Source organism: Calonectris borealis, chromosome 28 (assembly GCF_964195595.1).
Source record: "Calonectris borealis chromosome 28, bCalBor7.hap1.2, whole genome shotgun sequence".
Taxonomy (NCBI): domain Eukaryota; kingdom Metazoa; phylum Chordata; class Aves; order Procellariiformes; family Procellariidae; genus Calonectris; species Calonectris borealis.
In genome coordinates this window covers 5,719,602-5,737,709 of record NC_134339.1, presented here as the reverse complement: position 1 = coordinate 5,737,709, position 18,108 = coordinate 5,719,602, and the positions used below count along the sequence as shown (strand labels likewise).

General features: G+C 44.9%; 1 protein-coding gene across 1 annotated transcript; it reads left to right on the top strand.

The window, feature by feature from the left end:
* Positions 1-6,134: 6,134 nt before the first annotated feature.
* On the top strand, positions 6,135-16,846 carry NWD1 (NACHT and WD repeat domain containing 1). The gene is given in 21 exon segments (XM_075175094.1): positions 6,135-6,276; positions 6,797-7,117; positions 7,503-7,932; positions 7,934-8,619; positions 8,622-8,757; positions 9,169-9,382; positions 9,417-9,710; positions 10,180-10,363; positions 10,773-11,026; positions 11,469-11,715; positions 12,161-12,309; positions 12,467-12,661; positions 12,798-13,070; positions 13,391-13,481; positions 13,879-14,033; positions 14,726-14,999; positions 15,355-15,423; positions 15,426-15,497; positions 15,500-15,721; positions 15,724-15,908; positions 16,644-16,846. Coding segments are annotated over 21 exon segments (4,710 nt in total). The 3' UTR covers positions 16,761-16,846.
* Positions 16,847-18,108: the final 1,262 nt, after the last annotated feature.

Below are 18,108 nucleotides of genomic sequence, written 5' to 3'. Positions count from 1 at the left end.
TCTTATCTGTTTCCTCTAAGTTCCAAAAGAGAATCTGGGGAGGAAATTTTTTCGAGAGCTTGCGAATGTAACGTTTTAGGAAGAATCAGTGTGAGATGGTGATTTCATCTTAGCTTTAGGCTACAGGTAGGCTATAGATGTGGAATGCAGGAAAACAGGTCTGATATGTTTAGAGGCTTGAACATTTTTATAGCCTGAGGAAATCCAGAATGTCCCTGGAAAAGATGTGGTTGGTTGATTTTGTTTGGTTTTGATCTGCAAATTACAGAAAGCTCACCAGAAACCATAACACACCCGCTGCATTCCTGCAGAAAGCAAGCTTCTGCTTTTCTAATTATCCTGACGCTTCTCAATCGAGCTGGCAGATCTTGACTTTCCAAAAAAAGATTTGCTAGTTGGGGACTTCTGGTCCCACTGCAACCAACTGCTTGAATCAGTGAGTGAGCTAATCTTCTTTAATTTGTTAGTGACAAGAATTGGTGTAATCAGTAATAATGACAGGCGTATGCAGTATGAGATGCATACAGCACGTCACAGATTGCAGTGCCTTGAAGAACAGTCTGAAAATCCATGACTTCAGAGTCCTAATGTTGGCTTAAATTAGATTTAGACTAATATAGGCTAAACCCTAATGTAGGTTCTCTGTAACATTTGTCTCTTAAGGTAAGACGCTTCGTCTCCCTGCCTGTTTGATTTATGATAGATTAGGATGTCGGTTAATCTCTTATTTGGCTAGATGACTGTGGAGATTAATCAAGTATTGTCTGCAAAAGGAACCCATAAATACAGATTATTAATTTTCCTTTAATTATTCCTCTGTATGCCAGAGGGATACAGGGGAAGTACAGACACGGATAGACACCAGCCTCTTAAATCTCATTTCATGAGAGAAACGGAAAAACCACAGCAGCTGCTCTGGCTGATACTGGTTTTCTTTGACATGCTCAGTTCAGTTTCCTGGAAAAGGCAAAAAGCCACAGAAATAATAGATTATGGTCTCCTGTGAGAAAATGGGGAAACAGAAAGTGGTTCCGAGCAAGTGAATCTGCTTGGCTGGTATAGCACCATCTCTGTTTCCACAGGACATGGAGAAAGGAGCATTTCTTATGGGAAAACCTATCCTGAACAAATACAGAAACACATATTGAAACAAACTGAAACAGCAATGTGCTGTGAATACTGGAAAATAGACCAGCATGGAAGAAAGACATTAAAAAGCATGATCTTTGAACATGAGGCGGGCCTCATGTTAGGGCCTCTGCTGAGATGGTTGCACCGTTTACCTTCTCTCCCTGTGCATTCCAAGGGCATTTGGACAAAGATGTTATTTTTCCACTTGTCCTCTGTTGACAGCTGCAGTTTCCTGCCTTTGAGCTTGTAAATTATTCAATTTTTCTTCCTACCTTTTCCGATGTGCTGCTCTTTTGGGGTTGGTAGCCCAGTCCAAACACAGCCATAAAGTAGTAAATATTTACTGTGCACAGTTTAAACGCCTTTTAGTAAATTCACGCTTGCACAGCTTGACAGAAGGCAAATAGTGATAGGGCACAGGCATACTCCCTGGGTATTAAGAAACCTACTTTAAATGGCTGAGAGCGCCTGAACCATAAATGATACTAGTACCGGTAGGCTTACCTGATGCTAAAATACACAGATGAGTATTTCTAAAATAGTCAAGAGGAGCTAACAAAGAGACCTCAGGTGTACAGCACCTGATAGGGAGCACATTTAGTGCCTTAGAAAGAGACCCTGGGGATTCTGCCCAAGTGACAAACACCGGTTGCTATAGAGATATCTGTCCTCTTCAAATACAGATAGATCGCTCCAGGATGCAGTGAAGTTTCAGTGAATCTCAGTGCAGACAGTCAACCATCTCCTACTGTCCCTGTCAAAGTAGCTGAAATTTTCCCAGGCTTTCCTTAAAAGAAGGAGCAAGCCAGCTTTCTGGAGAGAGGCACCACTGGCTGGTGTTCATTGCCATTAGTCATCTCCTCTCTAACGAGCAGTCTCTGCTGAGGAGAACTCAGGGAGTGCAGATAGCAGCATGAGCTTCAGCCCAGATACACGCCGGGATCTTCTCTGTGGGAAGATGGTTCCTCTTTCTTTCCAGCCCTCCAGCCTGGCCCGAATCTTCATCAGCTCAGTTTTTTTCAGGTAAATAAGCTGAAAAGTCTTGAAGCTCTGAATGCATCAGGCACTCTCTCTGCTAGAGTCTGCAAAGAGTTACAGTGCGGTGAGACTACTGTGGTTAGCAGAGAAGCTGTAAGCTTGCAGCTTCATTTGAAAGTGAAGATGCCTATGATCTGTTGCATTTTATAATACAGCTTTATTCTGTCAATTTGCACTTAGAGCATGTCAGAGATGGCAGAATTCTGCATTAGTTCAGGAACTAATGGCATTTGCAGTGAAGCCAAATTCAGCCTAGGCACTACTGTGCAATAATAGCTCAGTGCAGCGCAATGCCTGTCTGCACACAAGTCAGCGAAGTTTGCAGGCTTTCTTGAAACGCTGGGCAACACACATTTGATTCCCATCCACCACTGTAACAGCAATATTTGTGAAGAACTTCTCTTCTTGGACAATATCCAAATATTTCCCACTTCCTCTGCCTACTGGGACACAGTTGCCAGACTGAGCTCCTAAAGTGGTAACTGGCAGTGGGTAGCAATGACTCAGATTTTCAGGAATTACAAAACTCAGTTTCCCCTTCTTCTGAAAATCGTTCACTCTGTCTCCATTTTTAAATAAGAAAACATAGGCTTAGATGGGCTCTCAACTCAGAGTGCCTTCCGAAGAAAGAAAATACTGGAGCATCTCCAGTAGGAGATAACGTGATGAATATGCTGTTTGGACAGTGAGGTGCTTCCAGCCTAAGCAAATGGGTCAGCATTTACAGAAACGGTTACAGCTGCAGTTTCTGGAAGGAATGTATGAGAACTGCATACAATCTGAAATTAGTGGGCATATAAGGACACAGCTAGTGTTAAGGTTTTACCTACAACACCCGTCCAAGTTGTGGTAGACCTCATGTATTTTCAGGAACGGTTTTGGGATGAAGGATGCGACGTAATTGGATTTTCACCAAAAGATAGGATTATAAATTAAACCCACTCTCTCACTGTAAAGTTTCGAATTCACATGAGCTGGAGTGTAAAGCGATACAAGGATTTCCCGTAACTACTGCAACCTTGGTGAGAGCTAATGAATTATTCCAGGGGTATTACGCTGAGAGTGCTTGCTCCCTGTTGGACAGCAGTGGAGACATGATAATTCCTAACCCAAGGGAGCCCTTTCCTCATCTGACACTGGCACAGACTTCATTAGCGATCACTTTTCACTTAGAACAGTCCCAAGGAAAGCTGCAGATACAGCCGTTCCCCGCCCTAATTTTAGCATTCCCTCTTGTACTACTTTATCACATGATTATGTAGTGCCATGAATGTTTACATTGATTTCAGGAAGATAATATTCCAGTTCTGAAGAAATTATAATCTCATATGATAAAACATATGCAATGAGAAAAATGTCCTTTATATTCCCCATGTCTTTTAATTTTGCAGGTGTGAAAAGTATCCATGAATATAAGACCTGTGTATCAGTGAACAGAAGAGGGTGCGTGCATGTTGGCACTGGGAGTGAGCACTCATGCTTGCGTTCGTATGCATATATGTGCTTACCTTTTCTCCTACTTGCTTTGTCTTCTTAATTTATCTTAAATTTACCTAGTTTGTTGTTTGATTTAATTCAGTGAATATGTCACTTAAAAGGTGTCACAAAGATTTTTCTAGAAAGTGGTAATCTCTCTTGTAAAAAGCACAGCAGGGGAAGCGGCCATAAAAATTTCACAGACTTGACTCAGTATGAAAAGATTCCCTGTGGGTAGAATTGCCTTTTGTTGTGGCTATTTATCACTGCTGAATGGCCAACAGTGTGGCCGAGTGGTCGTAAAATAGGATGAAGGATTTGCCGCAGTAAGGTGTAAGAAAGAAATACATTTTTCTGGATCAATGCTGCTGTATTGTATTCTATAACTATGCAATCCAAAATTTCCAGATCCAGAGTTTTCATATTAGCAAATACAAACACAGTGTGACAAGCCAGTATAGAACCTTGAAAATGCACTCACAATGGTAATGTAGTAACGTGGGCACAAGCCTGCAGACACCTGGAAACCACGGTTTTACAAGACTTAACCACAATGTCATCTATATGAAACTCAACACACATTAGATGATAGCAACACAAACTGCATTTTCGCTGAAAGGTCTAACATGACACATAGACAAAGTAAAAACTCAGCTCCAAATTCCTAACTTCTGCTGTGCTGCACAAATCATTCCATGCAGACATGGCTACAGAGAGAAAGACCCTCCTGGAGAAAGCACACCAAGAAGCACAGGCCTTCTGTCAGAAGCACGGCCTAATGTTTGAGGTAAATCACTTCTCTCCTGTCTATCCTGTCCAAAGGCCATCAAAATACGGGGGATGGAGGGAAAAAAACCCAAAATGCTCATAGTTTTTTTCATCTCCTTAGAAGCCTCCTAGGAGTCAAATACTGCTGTACCAATTTCCTAGAACTTCTGGATAAAGTATATTTGCATGCTTGAGTTGTATGGATTTCAGTGCAGAGTTAGGTGGCTAATCATCTTCAAGCACCTGGACATGAGAGTTTACATCATCCTTTCTATATTCAATTGGAAAAAAAGTTCCATGTATAAATTCCACTGGATATACTTCAGGGATAGTTGAACTAGTCCTAATTATACTAACGCGCACAGAACTTCTAGCATAAAAGGGGCTATTGAAATGTGGCAGATCCGTATATTCTATGATAGAAGATAGGCTTGAAATGTTGCAGCAAATAACCTACAGTCTTGAGGTTCCTTGTCCTGAAAGGCTAAGTCGCTTACTTGGTCATCCATGGTCCAAATCCCTAAATCTTTCACAGGAGAAATCCCTACTGAGAGATTTTGAATATCTCAGCATCTCTTGCAGAGTTCCCGTAATTAAAGTTGCATACCACTAGTGTTCAGACTGATCTCAAAATTAAACATGATAGAATGACTTAATTTTCCTATGTCACTGTTTTTATGATAGTATTGACTAGTCTAAGACTCTTAAAAAAAATAATCTTTGTGCAGGTAATTGACTTGAGATGGGGTATTTCTGAGCTTGTAGACCCTGATCACAGAAACACACAACTCTCTGGAGGAAACTGAAGCCTGTCAGAAACTGTCAGCTGCTCCCACCCTCATTGTAAGTGCTAGCACTGCAGTGCATACTCAATCCCTATGGCTAACGGGAGACATACAGGGCAGGCCACACACACTCAGGTCTACTGGACAAGTAAGGTGGTTTTCAAAAGTAGTTAGCCTGCCTGAGCAGCTTCACAAATCAGCTAGCTAATGGGGCTGAGATGTCAGTAACTGCCAGTAGTCCCTAAAAGACAAAAGGAGCCTGAACAGGCACAAGCAAAAGAGCCCTGAACACAGCGTCTCTTCAGAGCAGAAGGTAACAGGGGTTGTGTGTATTAACTAGCAGATAGAAGAGGTAGACGGAGGTACACATAAGGTAAGAAGCTCTTGCTCTGAGCTTGCTTCCTGCCCAATACCTTAATATTGAGGAGGTTTTCTCAGTAACTAAGGAATAAATACAAATTCCCCATGCAAAGAACCAGAAATGAAAATGCCATAGCAAACACCACGGACAGAGCGGGATGTCACACTGCAAGCTGATACCTGTTCCATGCTTCTGCCCTACTCAAATCCCTCCGATCACACCTTCTAACCACTGAAAGCTCCACACAGCAGCAGCCCATCTCACCTTCCTTGAAGCGCTTTGGTGACAGCTCTGAACAGAAACCCGCACCAGAAAGGGAGAGGAGGCTGAGACATCTGCAGAAGCGCCAGGTTGCTTCCTCAGGTTGTTTTGGTTTTAGAAAGGGAGAAAGAAAGTTTTGCCGAACAAAGAGAATAAATATGCAGTCCCAGGGAGCACAACTGAAGCCACAAGTACATAAATAACCAATTAAGTATTTGTGCAAGTTGTGCCTGATTTCCCCTGAGCCACTTCCACCAGAGGCAGCAACAGAGAGGCAGAGACCACGAGAGCCTCACCACAGCATTACTGCACCCATGAACTCACCATCTCTGAGCGCCCTGCAGCTCACACCTCTTAGCAGCGCCATATCGCATATACAGATGGCACTCAGGCAGTGTCTTCCTCAGACTGGTTCTCAGCCTGTACCTAGAAATCTCAGTAGAGCCAGCCACAAAGGTTCGACTACTCCTTCTCCCCTTTACACACACCAGAAGGGCACTGCTCAACGATTACACAGTGGGTTTGCACTTTGAGCTCATTCTGGTTGTTTCCAGACTGCATGGATACTGGATGCTGACTCTTTTCAGGATCTCCTTCTTCCCCGGCCCAGCCAGATCAAAAGTCCCCAGGCTCAGTTCTGTTCCCTTAGTTCTTCTCCACGCCAAAGCCAATCTTACAGTACCGTTGGCCAAAGTCCCCAAACCCATACTGCTCTGTGCTTCCACTGCCTCACCTCCATCACTCTCCCCCCGCCCCAGACACACTGTAAAGGCCTGAGGAGCAGCTGCTGTAAAGCCACTTCTCCCTGACCGTGGGGCAGGCTGGGACTCTGCTTGGCTGTCCCCATCCAACACGGAAGTCACAAGGGCGCTGTGGTTACCAGCAAGTTTTCTGAGCAGCCCTCCCTGGCAATCCTAGGTGCTAAGGCAAGCAGCCAGTCCACATCCCAGCTGTCACTGCAGTAGCAGTGCCTGAGTGCCGGACCTTGTTTGCCTGTTGCAGGGACTCCTGAGGGACCACTGTGCACACCAGACTGTGCCTCCGCTCATCGCGGAGAAGGAATTTGAGTCCCTAACTCTGCAGCTGTCAGGAGACTCTGCCCAGCTCCTGACACAGCGTTACTGGCGGGATGAGAACGCGCTGCCCACCTGCTATGTGCTGCAGCCGGCTGACGGGCAGGCCTGGCATCGCCTGGCCTCAGCGCTGCGCGTGGCAGCCCAGAAGGCTGAGAGGTGTGGGCTGCTCGGCCCGGAGCAGGGGCACTGCTGCCACAAATCAGGAGTGTTCTGGGAGGGCTGTAATGTCCTTCTAACCAGAGCTGTCAGGGAGGACAGCTGTTTGTTTCAAGACAACATCAGATTGTATACAACAGGAAAGATGCAGGGAAGGAAGAGACTTGCTAACTACCTGCCATATCCCAAATCCTGAGGAGGGAGGTTGGTGCTGACTAGCAAACAATAAACCCCAGATACAAATGTTTCTCCTTCTTCCCCCAATCTCCCTGACCACGTCCAGGAGTATGCCTAGCTCGGAGGACATGGGGAATGCTGACCTGCTAGCATCACGTGAAATACAAAAGGACCAAGTGATGTCACATTCATGTTGATGGATGGCTTTTCCTGTGTTCTGTTCTGAAACTGAATGCTCATATCTCCCCCCTTTTTTTTTTTGTTTGTTTGTAGTGATTGAATGGGAGATTGAATAGGGTCTCCTCAATACCCAGGAGAGCAACTCAGGGGCTTTCATATTCCTCAGAGAGGTTGAGGATTCCAACAGACAAACTGGGCAAAGGACAAACTGTGAGCTGAAAGAGGACAGTGAAGCAAAACAGCTGCTCAGCACACTTAAAGCAAAAATTACAAGCCATTATCCCAAACCCCTCAAAGTACACACACTGGCATACAGTAAAGACTCTGGGAACCCTCAGCGCAAGGAGAATAACAAATACCTGAAAGAACTTTGTGAGCAGTTCACTGCTGTCACTCATCACCAGGTTTTAGAGAATCTTCGATGCCGAGGACAGATCAGCGAGGAGCCAAGGCGACTTCTGCAGAGGCTGGGCCACCACACAGCTCTGTGCCTGAAGAACTGCAGATTTTTCTGTGGGAAACAATTTATTGGATAACATTTTTCACTGTATTAAGCAGAACAATGATAAAACCCACACAGCCCTCATCCTTTATGGGCCACCAGGCTGTGGAAAAACAGCTGTGATGTAAAAGCTATCTGAGCAGGTGCAAGCTGTTTTAGGGCAAGACAGTGTAGTTGTGATTTGTTTGCTGGGGACATCCCAGCTCAGTTCTGCCATTCACAGCCTGCTGAGGGACATTTGTCTCCAAGTGTGTTTAGCATTTGATTTGCCACCTCCTCCAACCCAGACCAAACAAGCTTGCAGTGATTTAGACTTGTTCCTCAGTAAACTCCTCCTCACTGTCTCCCATTGAGGCACACAGACACTGGTGTTGTTCCTTGACTCCGTGGAGAGATTACTTCCTGGTGATGGTGCTCACAGATTCCACTGGCTCCCTATAGATTGCCCTCCAAAGGTCCACACCATCATTTCCATTTCCACAGCAGAGCCTGATACTCTGAAAGCTCTCCAACACACTGTGCCTGAGGCTGAAGTGAACTTTGAAGTAGGACTCTTATCCAGTGAGGAACATGAGGAGATGCTAGAGATGCTCTTAGCGTTAGACAGGCGACAGCTAAGCCCAACTCAACGGGCCTATTTCCATCAGAGCTTCCCTAGTGGCGGGCAAGCCCTGCTCTTCAAGCTGGCCTTCCATGAGGCCAGAAGATGGCATCTTACACTTCACCTTCTGAACTAGTGATTGCTAGCACAGCCCAGGACGCCATGCACCATCTGTGCAAGAGACTGGAAAAGTCACACAGCACAGGTCTTGCGGCTCATGTCCTTGGCTATATTGCTTCCTCACGGTGAGTACTGCTGTATCTCTGATGGAACAGCCCATATTTCCTGCTGTTCATAGGGAATCTGTCTAAATACAGCCCAAACCAGTCATAGCTCTCAGTTCTTTGAGCCTATGAATGTGTTCATACATGTATTTAGCAAGCATAACATTCCTCTCATACCTGGCAGCCTACCTAAACTATTGTCTTAAAGGGAGATGTTCTGGGATTACCTAGAAAAGGAAATTGATCTCCATGGCCTATCCAGGGTCTAAGCTCTCAGCTGAGGCTGCCATGTGTGCATGTGAGCTAATGAGATTTTTAGTGACTAGTACTTTTGAACTGCCAGAAAAACCACTCACCCTCCCACTACGGATATCAGTGTAAACAGTAAGGAGCATAAATAATTTCCTTTCATATATCACACTTCACTTGCAGAAATGGGCTGTCAGACATGGAGCTGAAGGACATTTTGTCCCTTGACGATGAAGTCCTCTCAAAGATTCACCACTGCCACCTTCCTTCACGTAGAACTATCCTGCGCCTTCCTCCTCTCCACTGGGCACGGTTACGCAGTGACATGAGAGAGTGCCTGGCAGAACGGAAGGCAGATGGCTTCACCCTTCTTTGCTTTGCCCCCTTAGAGGGCAGAGAATGAGAAGCCAAATCTCTGAGTATGGGATGTTCCCATCCTGGGCTTTTGGGCACCCTCCCTAGACTCCTCTCCATTCTTAAACTCTGTCAGTGCTGAGACTCTAGAAAAAAAAACAACAGCTCTAGCTCCCTGTTCCAGTACATCTATTACTTCTTCACTTCCCAGGCAATTTGTTGAAATGGTGCAGAATCGTTACCTATCAAAACAAGACCAAATCAAGAGGCATTTTCTCCTGGCAGATTTCTTTAAGGGAACTTGGAGCTTGGGAATGAAGAAACCTCTTACGTTGCCACACTTTAGCAGGACCTTTAACGCCGACAGGAAGGTGAGGAATATCAGCAGGCATTTCCATACCTGTAAACTCTGGACCAGGGCTCTGTGTCTCCAGACTGCTGGACAGGGTCTGAAATCAGAAGACAATGGAAATAATAGTAAATAACACTATTCAGTGCTTTCAACAATGACAAAGATTTTTTTTTTGAACAGGTATTTCCAACCAAGGAGATCTAAAGTCATTTTACAAACTTTGTCATGTAGTTTTCATATATGTAAAAGGCTACTGCAACAAGGAAGGAATTAATTTATTATTCACATCTGCAGAAAGGCAGCCTGCCTTACACCGTAGCAAGAGAAATTTAGAATCATGAAAAACATCTCCTACTAACAGGAAAACAATGAAAGTCCTGGAAGTGCTGTCTGGCATACCATGAGATAGCATATAGCACTGAAGTTGTGAAAGCAAACAGATTAATCCACAAGCCATGTCTCAAATCCACTGTTCCGGTTACTCCTAGGCAGCCCCTCAGCCACTCTGGTTCTCTGATGCTGTTGCAAATCTGAGGAAGTTGAGTGAATTGCCATTTCATTTACTTAATGCTGGACAAATTGAGGAGCTGAAATGGGATGTGCTGGGTAATGACTGGGCAAGGGGTGGTACACGGTGCTCTGCAGAGGCATGCTTCATGCCTACAGCCACAGGTAAGAATCACAACTTTCTGCACAGCATCAATAACCACTGTGAGAAGGAAGTTTGAAAAAGAGAAATAAGCTAACTTTCATGAACTGTTATCCTAGAATTATCACCATGGCCCTTTAGTAGCTGAAAGAAATGATCTAGATCCTCCAAAGACTGAGAACAAAATATATTAAAAAACCTAAAAAATAGAAAAAAAAATACATAGAGCATTTAAAAGGCTAAAGAAGGAACTCTGACAATGGGAGCCCTCCATTTCCTCAGCAAATGAGTCCTAGTTCCACAGCTAGTGGCTGTTAAACCTTCTATCCCCTCCTTCCCCAAAAAAGCATTAAGCATTTTTTTTAATCTCAGTTTTTTCAGAATAACTGTGCATTCTCAGGGCTGATGTTCTCTGCTCTAATCTTTCTGCAGGGAATATGAACTGGATCAGCTGTAAAATAATTGCCTCTGCAATACAGAGTGGTGTTGATGACTTTGCCATCTGCACTGAATGCATCAGCTGTCCAAAACTACGCCGTGTGCAGGACACACTTCTCCTTTTGAAGCCAGCAGTCAGCAGTATACACAGCCCTGAAGGTAACAGCTATGTCAGAGTGACAGAGTGTGACACAAATGTTTACCAGAGGAAAGAACTGGATCTTCTTTTCCAAGTAAAAGTACTTTTTTGAGGAATTACAACCAGTGACAAAGTTCTCTGTTCTGGGATCCATCAAAAGACTCATAAATGCCTCATTCTGGTAGGATCTCTGTGTGGGAAGCTGAGGTTTCTTCTTTGCCAACAGACATTTTGTCTATTTGATTATAGCAGTTTACCACAACCAAAGCGCCTGTTGCCCCATGCCTAGCAGAAGCACCTGTTAGCTATATGGATTCCCTTGCAGCTTTAAAGCTAACTAGAGGAGAGGGTACACAGTCCTGCTCCTCTGTCTTCTCCTCAGAATACCCACTCCTCCCTCAGGGGAAAAATTCTGCTGCACCATTACATCTGCCCATGTTTTACACTGTAGCCTTCCTTATATCATTCAAGTGCCTGGCCAGGTAAGGCCAGCTCAGTTCATTACATACTGTACATCACAACATAAAATACAACTATGGTAGCTCTCACAGGCCCACCACAGTCATGTTCTAAAATGTTTTTTTGTCTTTGCCCTCTTAGGAGTGAGTAAAATATACGCAGAAGTGTTGGCCAGGCTTCTTTTCTTCATGCCTTCTTACCCGGAGGTAATCGGGAAGCTGTGCCAGCAGCATCTAAGCTGGTGCAGTGTCTGTCCCTATCCTGTTCTCATTCCACTGTGTGGATTTCTCCAGCTACCTGGTGGGCTCCTACACACAACACTCACCGGATTCCTCAAAGGTAGGATTAGTCCTGGGGACAGATACAGCCCAAGAATATCTCTAATCATCCATCTGTTATGCATGAGATCCAAGAAACATAATAAATAAACAGAGCAAGAAGGGGAAAACATCTATTTCTGTAGAAATACAGTTTTGCCTGTGAGCTTACACAAAGGCAGGATAAAGGTCCATTTGCCTTCGTGCTCAGTCACGCACCAGTCCCATTCGCAATTGCTTCAACAAATGAGGATAAAGTGGGTCATTTTGTCGTCAGGACAACAAAAGCACACACTGACCTAGATATGTCTGAGGCAACCTAATCTTGCTCTTGGCACAGACTACGGGGTTCAGACAGTATATGGGGGGGGTCCAGCTGGGGAAACACAGCATATTAACAATCTCAAAATGTCTCTCTTCTGTCTGTGGTATCAAGAACAGCCTTTCCTCTTTGTATCTCATGGCAGGTGTCACAGTGATGGCACTTAGTTCTGATTACCGGCTGCCAGTGGCAGGTTCCCAGGACAGCTCAATGCTTGTCTGGAATATGGATCAGCCTTTTGAGAGGCTGATCGCCCTTCCTGGGCACTCTGATGAGCCTTCTTCACTTTTTATGGTTGGAAAGCTCTTTTCATGTCTGAAGAGAGCTCTGACAGCTTGGGGATCCTTGAGCTGTAGACACACAGACACTTCCCAGCTGCCAGCATTCTCCCAATTGCTGAAAGCACTGAAAATCCCTCATTCTGTGAATCGTCGTCTTATTTTATAGCTGAGGTGACGTGTGCGAAAGTGTGTGGAAAGGAACCTGTGCTGTTTCAGCTGCCATGGATCACAGTCTGCGCATCTGGAATTCGATTTCTGCCAGAGCAGCGTTTATTATCCAGGATACGCACATCAAAGAACAGCCCTCACATCACCTTCATGTTGATAAGGGGCACATGATTCTATATTCTTCCTCAGATACAAAGGTATGGCCAGTCTTTAACTTAAAGCGTGCTGAAAGAACAAGAACTTTAGAAGTTACAGCCACAATCACAAAGGTTGTAGATAGAAAAGCTACCTCAGTCCTCGCTACTCCTATTTCTTTTGCCACCTCTTTACTAGGTCAATGCTTGGCACCTGGAGACATCAGAACGCATCTTCCAGATTTCTGGAGAGGCATCAGATGCATGGATGTGTTCTGCAGTATTCAGCCCAAGGCTGGTGATTATGACCGTGTCTGAAGGAGGAACACTGAGTCTGTGGAACAGCAACACCAGTGAGCTGAGATCCAAATGTCAGCTATCAGGACTACAGGAAGAAACACCAACATCCAGTGTTCTGATCCAGAAGCAGGGGAAGATGATAGTGGGATTTAGCACAGGATCTCTATCCATGGTACACATCTATCTGTTCAACTTTCTTATAATATTGCTCGTATTTTCTTATAATATCCAGAGGTTTACTGAGCCAGACAACAGATCTGGTAACCAACGGGCTCTCCTTCTCCATTCTGAATAGAGCATCCTCCACAGACTTCCATATCCTAGTTCCCAAATGGACAAGCATAACACTTTCTATCCTTCTGCACCTTATAGCTCTGCCCAGTACCATGCGGCCAAATTAAATTTCACTGCCAATCTATCATTTCTCCTTCATGAAAGAGGCAGCTCAGCTATCCTAGCTTCAGGGCTTACTCTTGCCTTATTTTCGTGCAGATCTATTCTGATGGAAACAGTTTGCTAGAGAAGCTTCCTGGAAGGGTTTGCTTTGTGGTGGCATCAGAAGATGAGTCCATTCTTGCTGCAGGTTCAATAGCACCTATTCCTTAGGAAAGTTTGGTAATAGCTGCTCTCCCACATGTCAAGTGTCCTTTAAAAGGGGCCAGCATGTGGAATTTCCCATTAGCCTGGCCTTATTAAACTATTGTGCCTAAGGGGGTAACAAAGATTGGGTGAAATTCTCTTTGTGAAGAGTCAGAACATTGCCTGTGTACCAGGAGCCCTTTCTGAAGGGAAAAAGTGAGATGTAAGTAGTGAAAAGGACTTAAGCTGGCATGATTATTTTTTAGGGTTTCTAAGCTACCCTTTGGACTTACCTTTAAAGAAGTATAGGAATTAAATGGTATGCATAAGGACATGGAGTTGAAGGGGATTAGAGACTTCCTCAGCCCAACAAATCAGTAACTAACATTTTATTGTTTTAGGCTTTGAGGAGTACGTGCAAGTGCACCTGGCAGACCCAAAGGGATTCCACATGCTCCTAGTGGCAGATTTGGAACATGAAGGAGTGGTTCATACGGCTGTTATCTCTGCTGGCAACAGCATTATTGTTACTGGTTCTCAGGCTGCATCTGTCCAGGTAGGGAGGAAGGAAGGCTGGGCACCTTCCCAATCAGAAGCACCTCTTACAAATCCAGCTTACAGAATGCGCCCCTGATCTAGTAAAGGGGTCGTCTTCATCCCCAGCAACCTGTCTGGGGGTTGGATTTGCAGTTCTGAACATGTTTCCAATACTGCCACACTTCTAAAAAGAAGATGACCATTGACCCTTCTCTTTATTGCCTCAAGCCTTTCTGTTCTCCTTTTATTTTTGACACTGAATGGAGAGCACTTTATCAATTCAGAGGGCCAGCCTCAAGCCAGTGTACGCCTGAGGCCTGAAATACTATTTCATTTCTGAAATGTTTTAATTTTGAACTCCTAAAAGCTGCCTTGTGAGCAGGAGCCAGATGGAATGAATACACAACATCTGGAGGACCACCTCTTGCCAAAGAAAGAGGTAAACAGCCAGCACAGTCCAAAATGTGCAGGATCTAATTAGGCATCTTTCAGAGCAAAGGAAGTAAGGGGGCTGAATGGCTCCAGGTGCTTCAAACATTTGTTTTAGAGTACAAAGGCAATGTTTTGCCTTCTAGTATTAGGATGTTATCCTTTGACTTTACTTATGTTTCTGTACAAGTTAGTTAAGGTGAATTGTTTTACTGCTTAAACAGGACTAAGGAAAAAGCAGCTCAGGCACTGATGATTTCTCCCCACCCCAGCTTTTCCCAGGTGTGGAGTTTATCAGACTAGGGGTTGCTGCCTGACATACTGGATGGCATGGGAGCACCAGTAACACTCTTAGCCCTGTGCAACTGCACTCTGGTTTCTGTCTCCCACAGTGCACCATCTCTAGGAGTGTGGAACCTCATTTACAATCATCAGCAGAAAACCTTGGCACCTGTCCGAAACACAGGCTGCGCTGCACTGTCCCATGGGGGGAACTATGTCTATTTTACCCAGCCTGAGGACACACATAAAGTTGTCATCTGGGACACCACAGAAGGTGAACTGCATCTCAGAAATACTGCATATGGGGTAGGATAGAAACAAAACAACTCACAGAAGCAGCAAAGGTAGGGCTAGCTTTCTGAGCACATGACAAGCACAGTCTGCTCCTTTCTGCTTTTTCTAAGCATGAGATTTAGGAAAATTTGTTTCAGGCTTGGAGAGCTTTTTAATCTCCTCTCCAAAGTTTTTTCCTAGAATAGCTTATTATTATGACATGGGAAAATTGGAAATATGAATAATATGCAAATTATTTCACAAATAAAGAAGCCAATCATGAGCCTCATCTGAGGGAAGACATTCACATGCAGTTGGAGTAAGAACAGTCCTGCTGATTTCCTTCTGTTTCACAGGTGAAGCGTGTGACACACTGGACACCTCTGCCCGAGTGAGATGCCTGGAAATAGCTGAGCAAAACCAGTTCCTTTCACAGGGCTTATATCTGGAACAGTCCTTGTCTTTCTACTGAACTCCAGGCAGGACGTAGTGTGCATCCCACCCCAGAGTCACAGAAACCAGTCAACGACATGGCAATCAACAAGCAGGAAAAGCAGCTTGCCATAACATACAATGATTTAGTCCTTGTGCTAGATATTATCCCTGCAGATCCATGCCCAGTGATCAACAGGCCCGCCTACACCTCTAAAACTCAGATCCCTGGCTCTCTGATTTCCAGAGCGTCTGTCCTTGCAGATTACAGAGTCCTCTACGGCGTGACTAGCAGGACTTATTCCTTTATGACTGCCCTCGGGCCCAAATGTTTCCTTTGGAAGGTCACAGAAGCCAGATCTCCTGTTTGGAAAGCAGCCACGGAGAGCAGTGTGCACTCAGTGGATCTGAAGATTCCCTGCAGTGCCTCTGGGACTTGGAGTTCTGTCAGCAGGAACACGAGATGTGCTATTATAAGGTACTACAGTGGTAAGACTGTCAATAGTCGATTACCGCCCTGAGCTGTCAGGGAAGATCCAACTGACAGGATTCCCAGCTCTCCAGGAGAATACCCAAATCCTGTACGTAGCTGTTCAGACAGGCAGCAAGCTATTCTCAGCAGCTAGATCTGATTTTAAAGCATCCTTACATCTAGATACACTATCAAGATGTCAATGCTGTCTAAGTGAATGAGTGCTGTTAATACCACTCTGACACTAAACATAAGTCATAGGAGTTATTTATTTACAGCTTATTATTGCTTATTTAGCCGGTGTAAGCTAGATGACACAAATCAGTGAAAAGAATGAGACTTCACAAGTTAACAATAGCAACAGAAGGGGTAAAAATTGGGCGAGCTCAAGAGAATCCAGCAGGGAAAAAAACAGTGATGGAGCAGGCTCGATCAATGCTGTTACTCTTTCACCTGACAAGACACCACGCACGCATCTGAGCTACTGCTTTCCATAGGTGGAATAACGGGCTTTTGTACAGCCGTACTAGGCTCTCTTCCCTGCACAGCTATAGAGTGCTTCAAAAGCTAGGGGCTTTATTTTGTGATACCTCCCACCGTCCTTCCAGGATCGCTCTTGTAAAAATCTTTATTTATTACCTTTATTCTTAAGCATTGAATAACCACTGCGTACTTGAATGCATCTTCACCTCAACCTGTATTTACCAGCGTAACAATCTAACCCTAACCATCCATTTTCAGCCTACATCTCTCCTGAAAGGCATTTGCTGTGCTTGCTTCTCAAAAGATGATAAGTACTTGTACACTGGATCGCTGGATCAGTCCATTACAGTCTGGGATGTTGCAGGTGGTGAGTAATTGTGAAATGCCAGCAACCTCGAGAGTCTGTACTCCTTCCTGTATTAAACAGGCTTGTAGCATCCTTCATGTTGCAAGAAGGGAAACATGCCACACAGCAACAGTGTGTGTAAGTATCAGAACAGAGGCTAGAATACCGAATCCAGAGGTAGCGTATTAGCATTGTGACTGGAAGCTGCAATTGCAAGACTGCAGTTGGAGTATTCCAGCACATAGTAGAGAAAATATTCAGGGTTCAAATATCAGCAGCAAGTTTAAGGGCAAAGCAAGAAAGGTTTCTGTAAGTTTCTATTAAGCAAATCATCTATAATGCTCTAAGGAGAAACAAGCAGCATGGCTTATTTTTTCCCCCTCCTCCTTGCTCTTCATGTGACCCAGTTTTACTGAGTTCAAATCGTCTGGTGACGAGGGACCATTTGAAGGAAGTGGCATATTTTAAGTCCAATCCAGTAAATGCTTTATTCTAAGCTTGGTTTCCGCAGGTGCCTTGCTGGCTGTACGTGTGTATAGACAACTGCTAACAGAATTGTACCAACTACAGATAGATTTGTTGCAATAACACAAGTTGGTTATGTAATTTGTGAAAAGCTTCACTGTCCTAAGACCACCCGTCCTCGGTATAACCCACTCCAGAACATGGTAGCAACGTGTTCGGTAAAATCCAGAAAGAAAGACAGGAAAAATTCAAGCAAGCAACAGCACAACCAAGGAAATTCTTCCAGGAGCCTGATTCATACCAGCAAGCTCTCTCAAATCTTTTCAGTGGTGTAAAAAGCAAAGATGAATAGGATAAACCAGCATAAACACCCAGAATTGAGCTTGTGGTTTTCTCTTTCTACCCTTTTGCCATAGTGTCTCAGAATTACGATATTAAACATCACTGAAAACTCCTTCACTGGGGTTGTTTAGTCTATTGATATCTTGGCACAATACTACCATAGTAATAACCAGTAAGATAAATAAGAAAAACAAAGACAAACAAAAAACCAACCCTAAACTCACATTTTATCCAACTACACCAGACCAGGCGTTGGAGCTCGGTGCCGACCACTGATGGCAGCCCAGCCGGAGCTCAGGAGAAGCCGCCGATGGGCCCTCGGCGCTGCGGCCTTCCCGCGCTCCACCTCGGCTCTCCCCTTCCCGCGAGGGCCACCGGTTCCCGGCACAGAGGCACCGGGGACTTGGGCCGCCGCTGACCCCTTAGGGGCTCGGCTCCAGGCCCGGCACCACCAGCCCGCTGCCAACCGCCACCCCCGGGCCCCCCAGCCCGGAGCGCGCTCACTCGCCGGCGCCGGACCCCCGATGATCCCCTCCCTCCTTCAGCCCCCTCCTTCAGGCCGCTCACCGG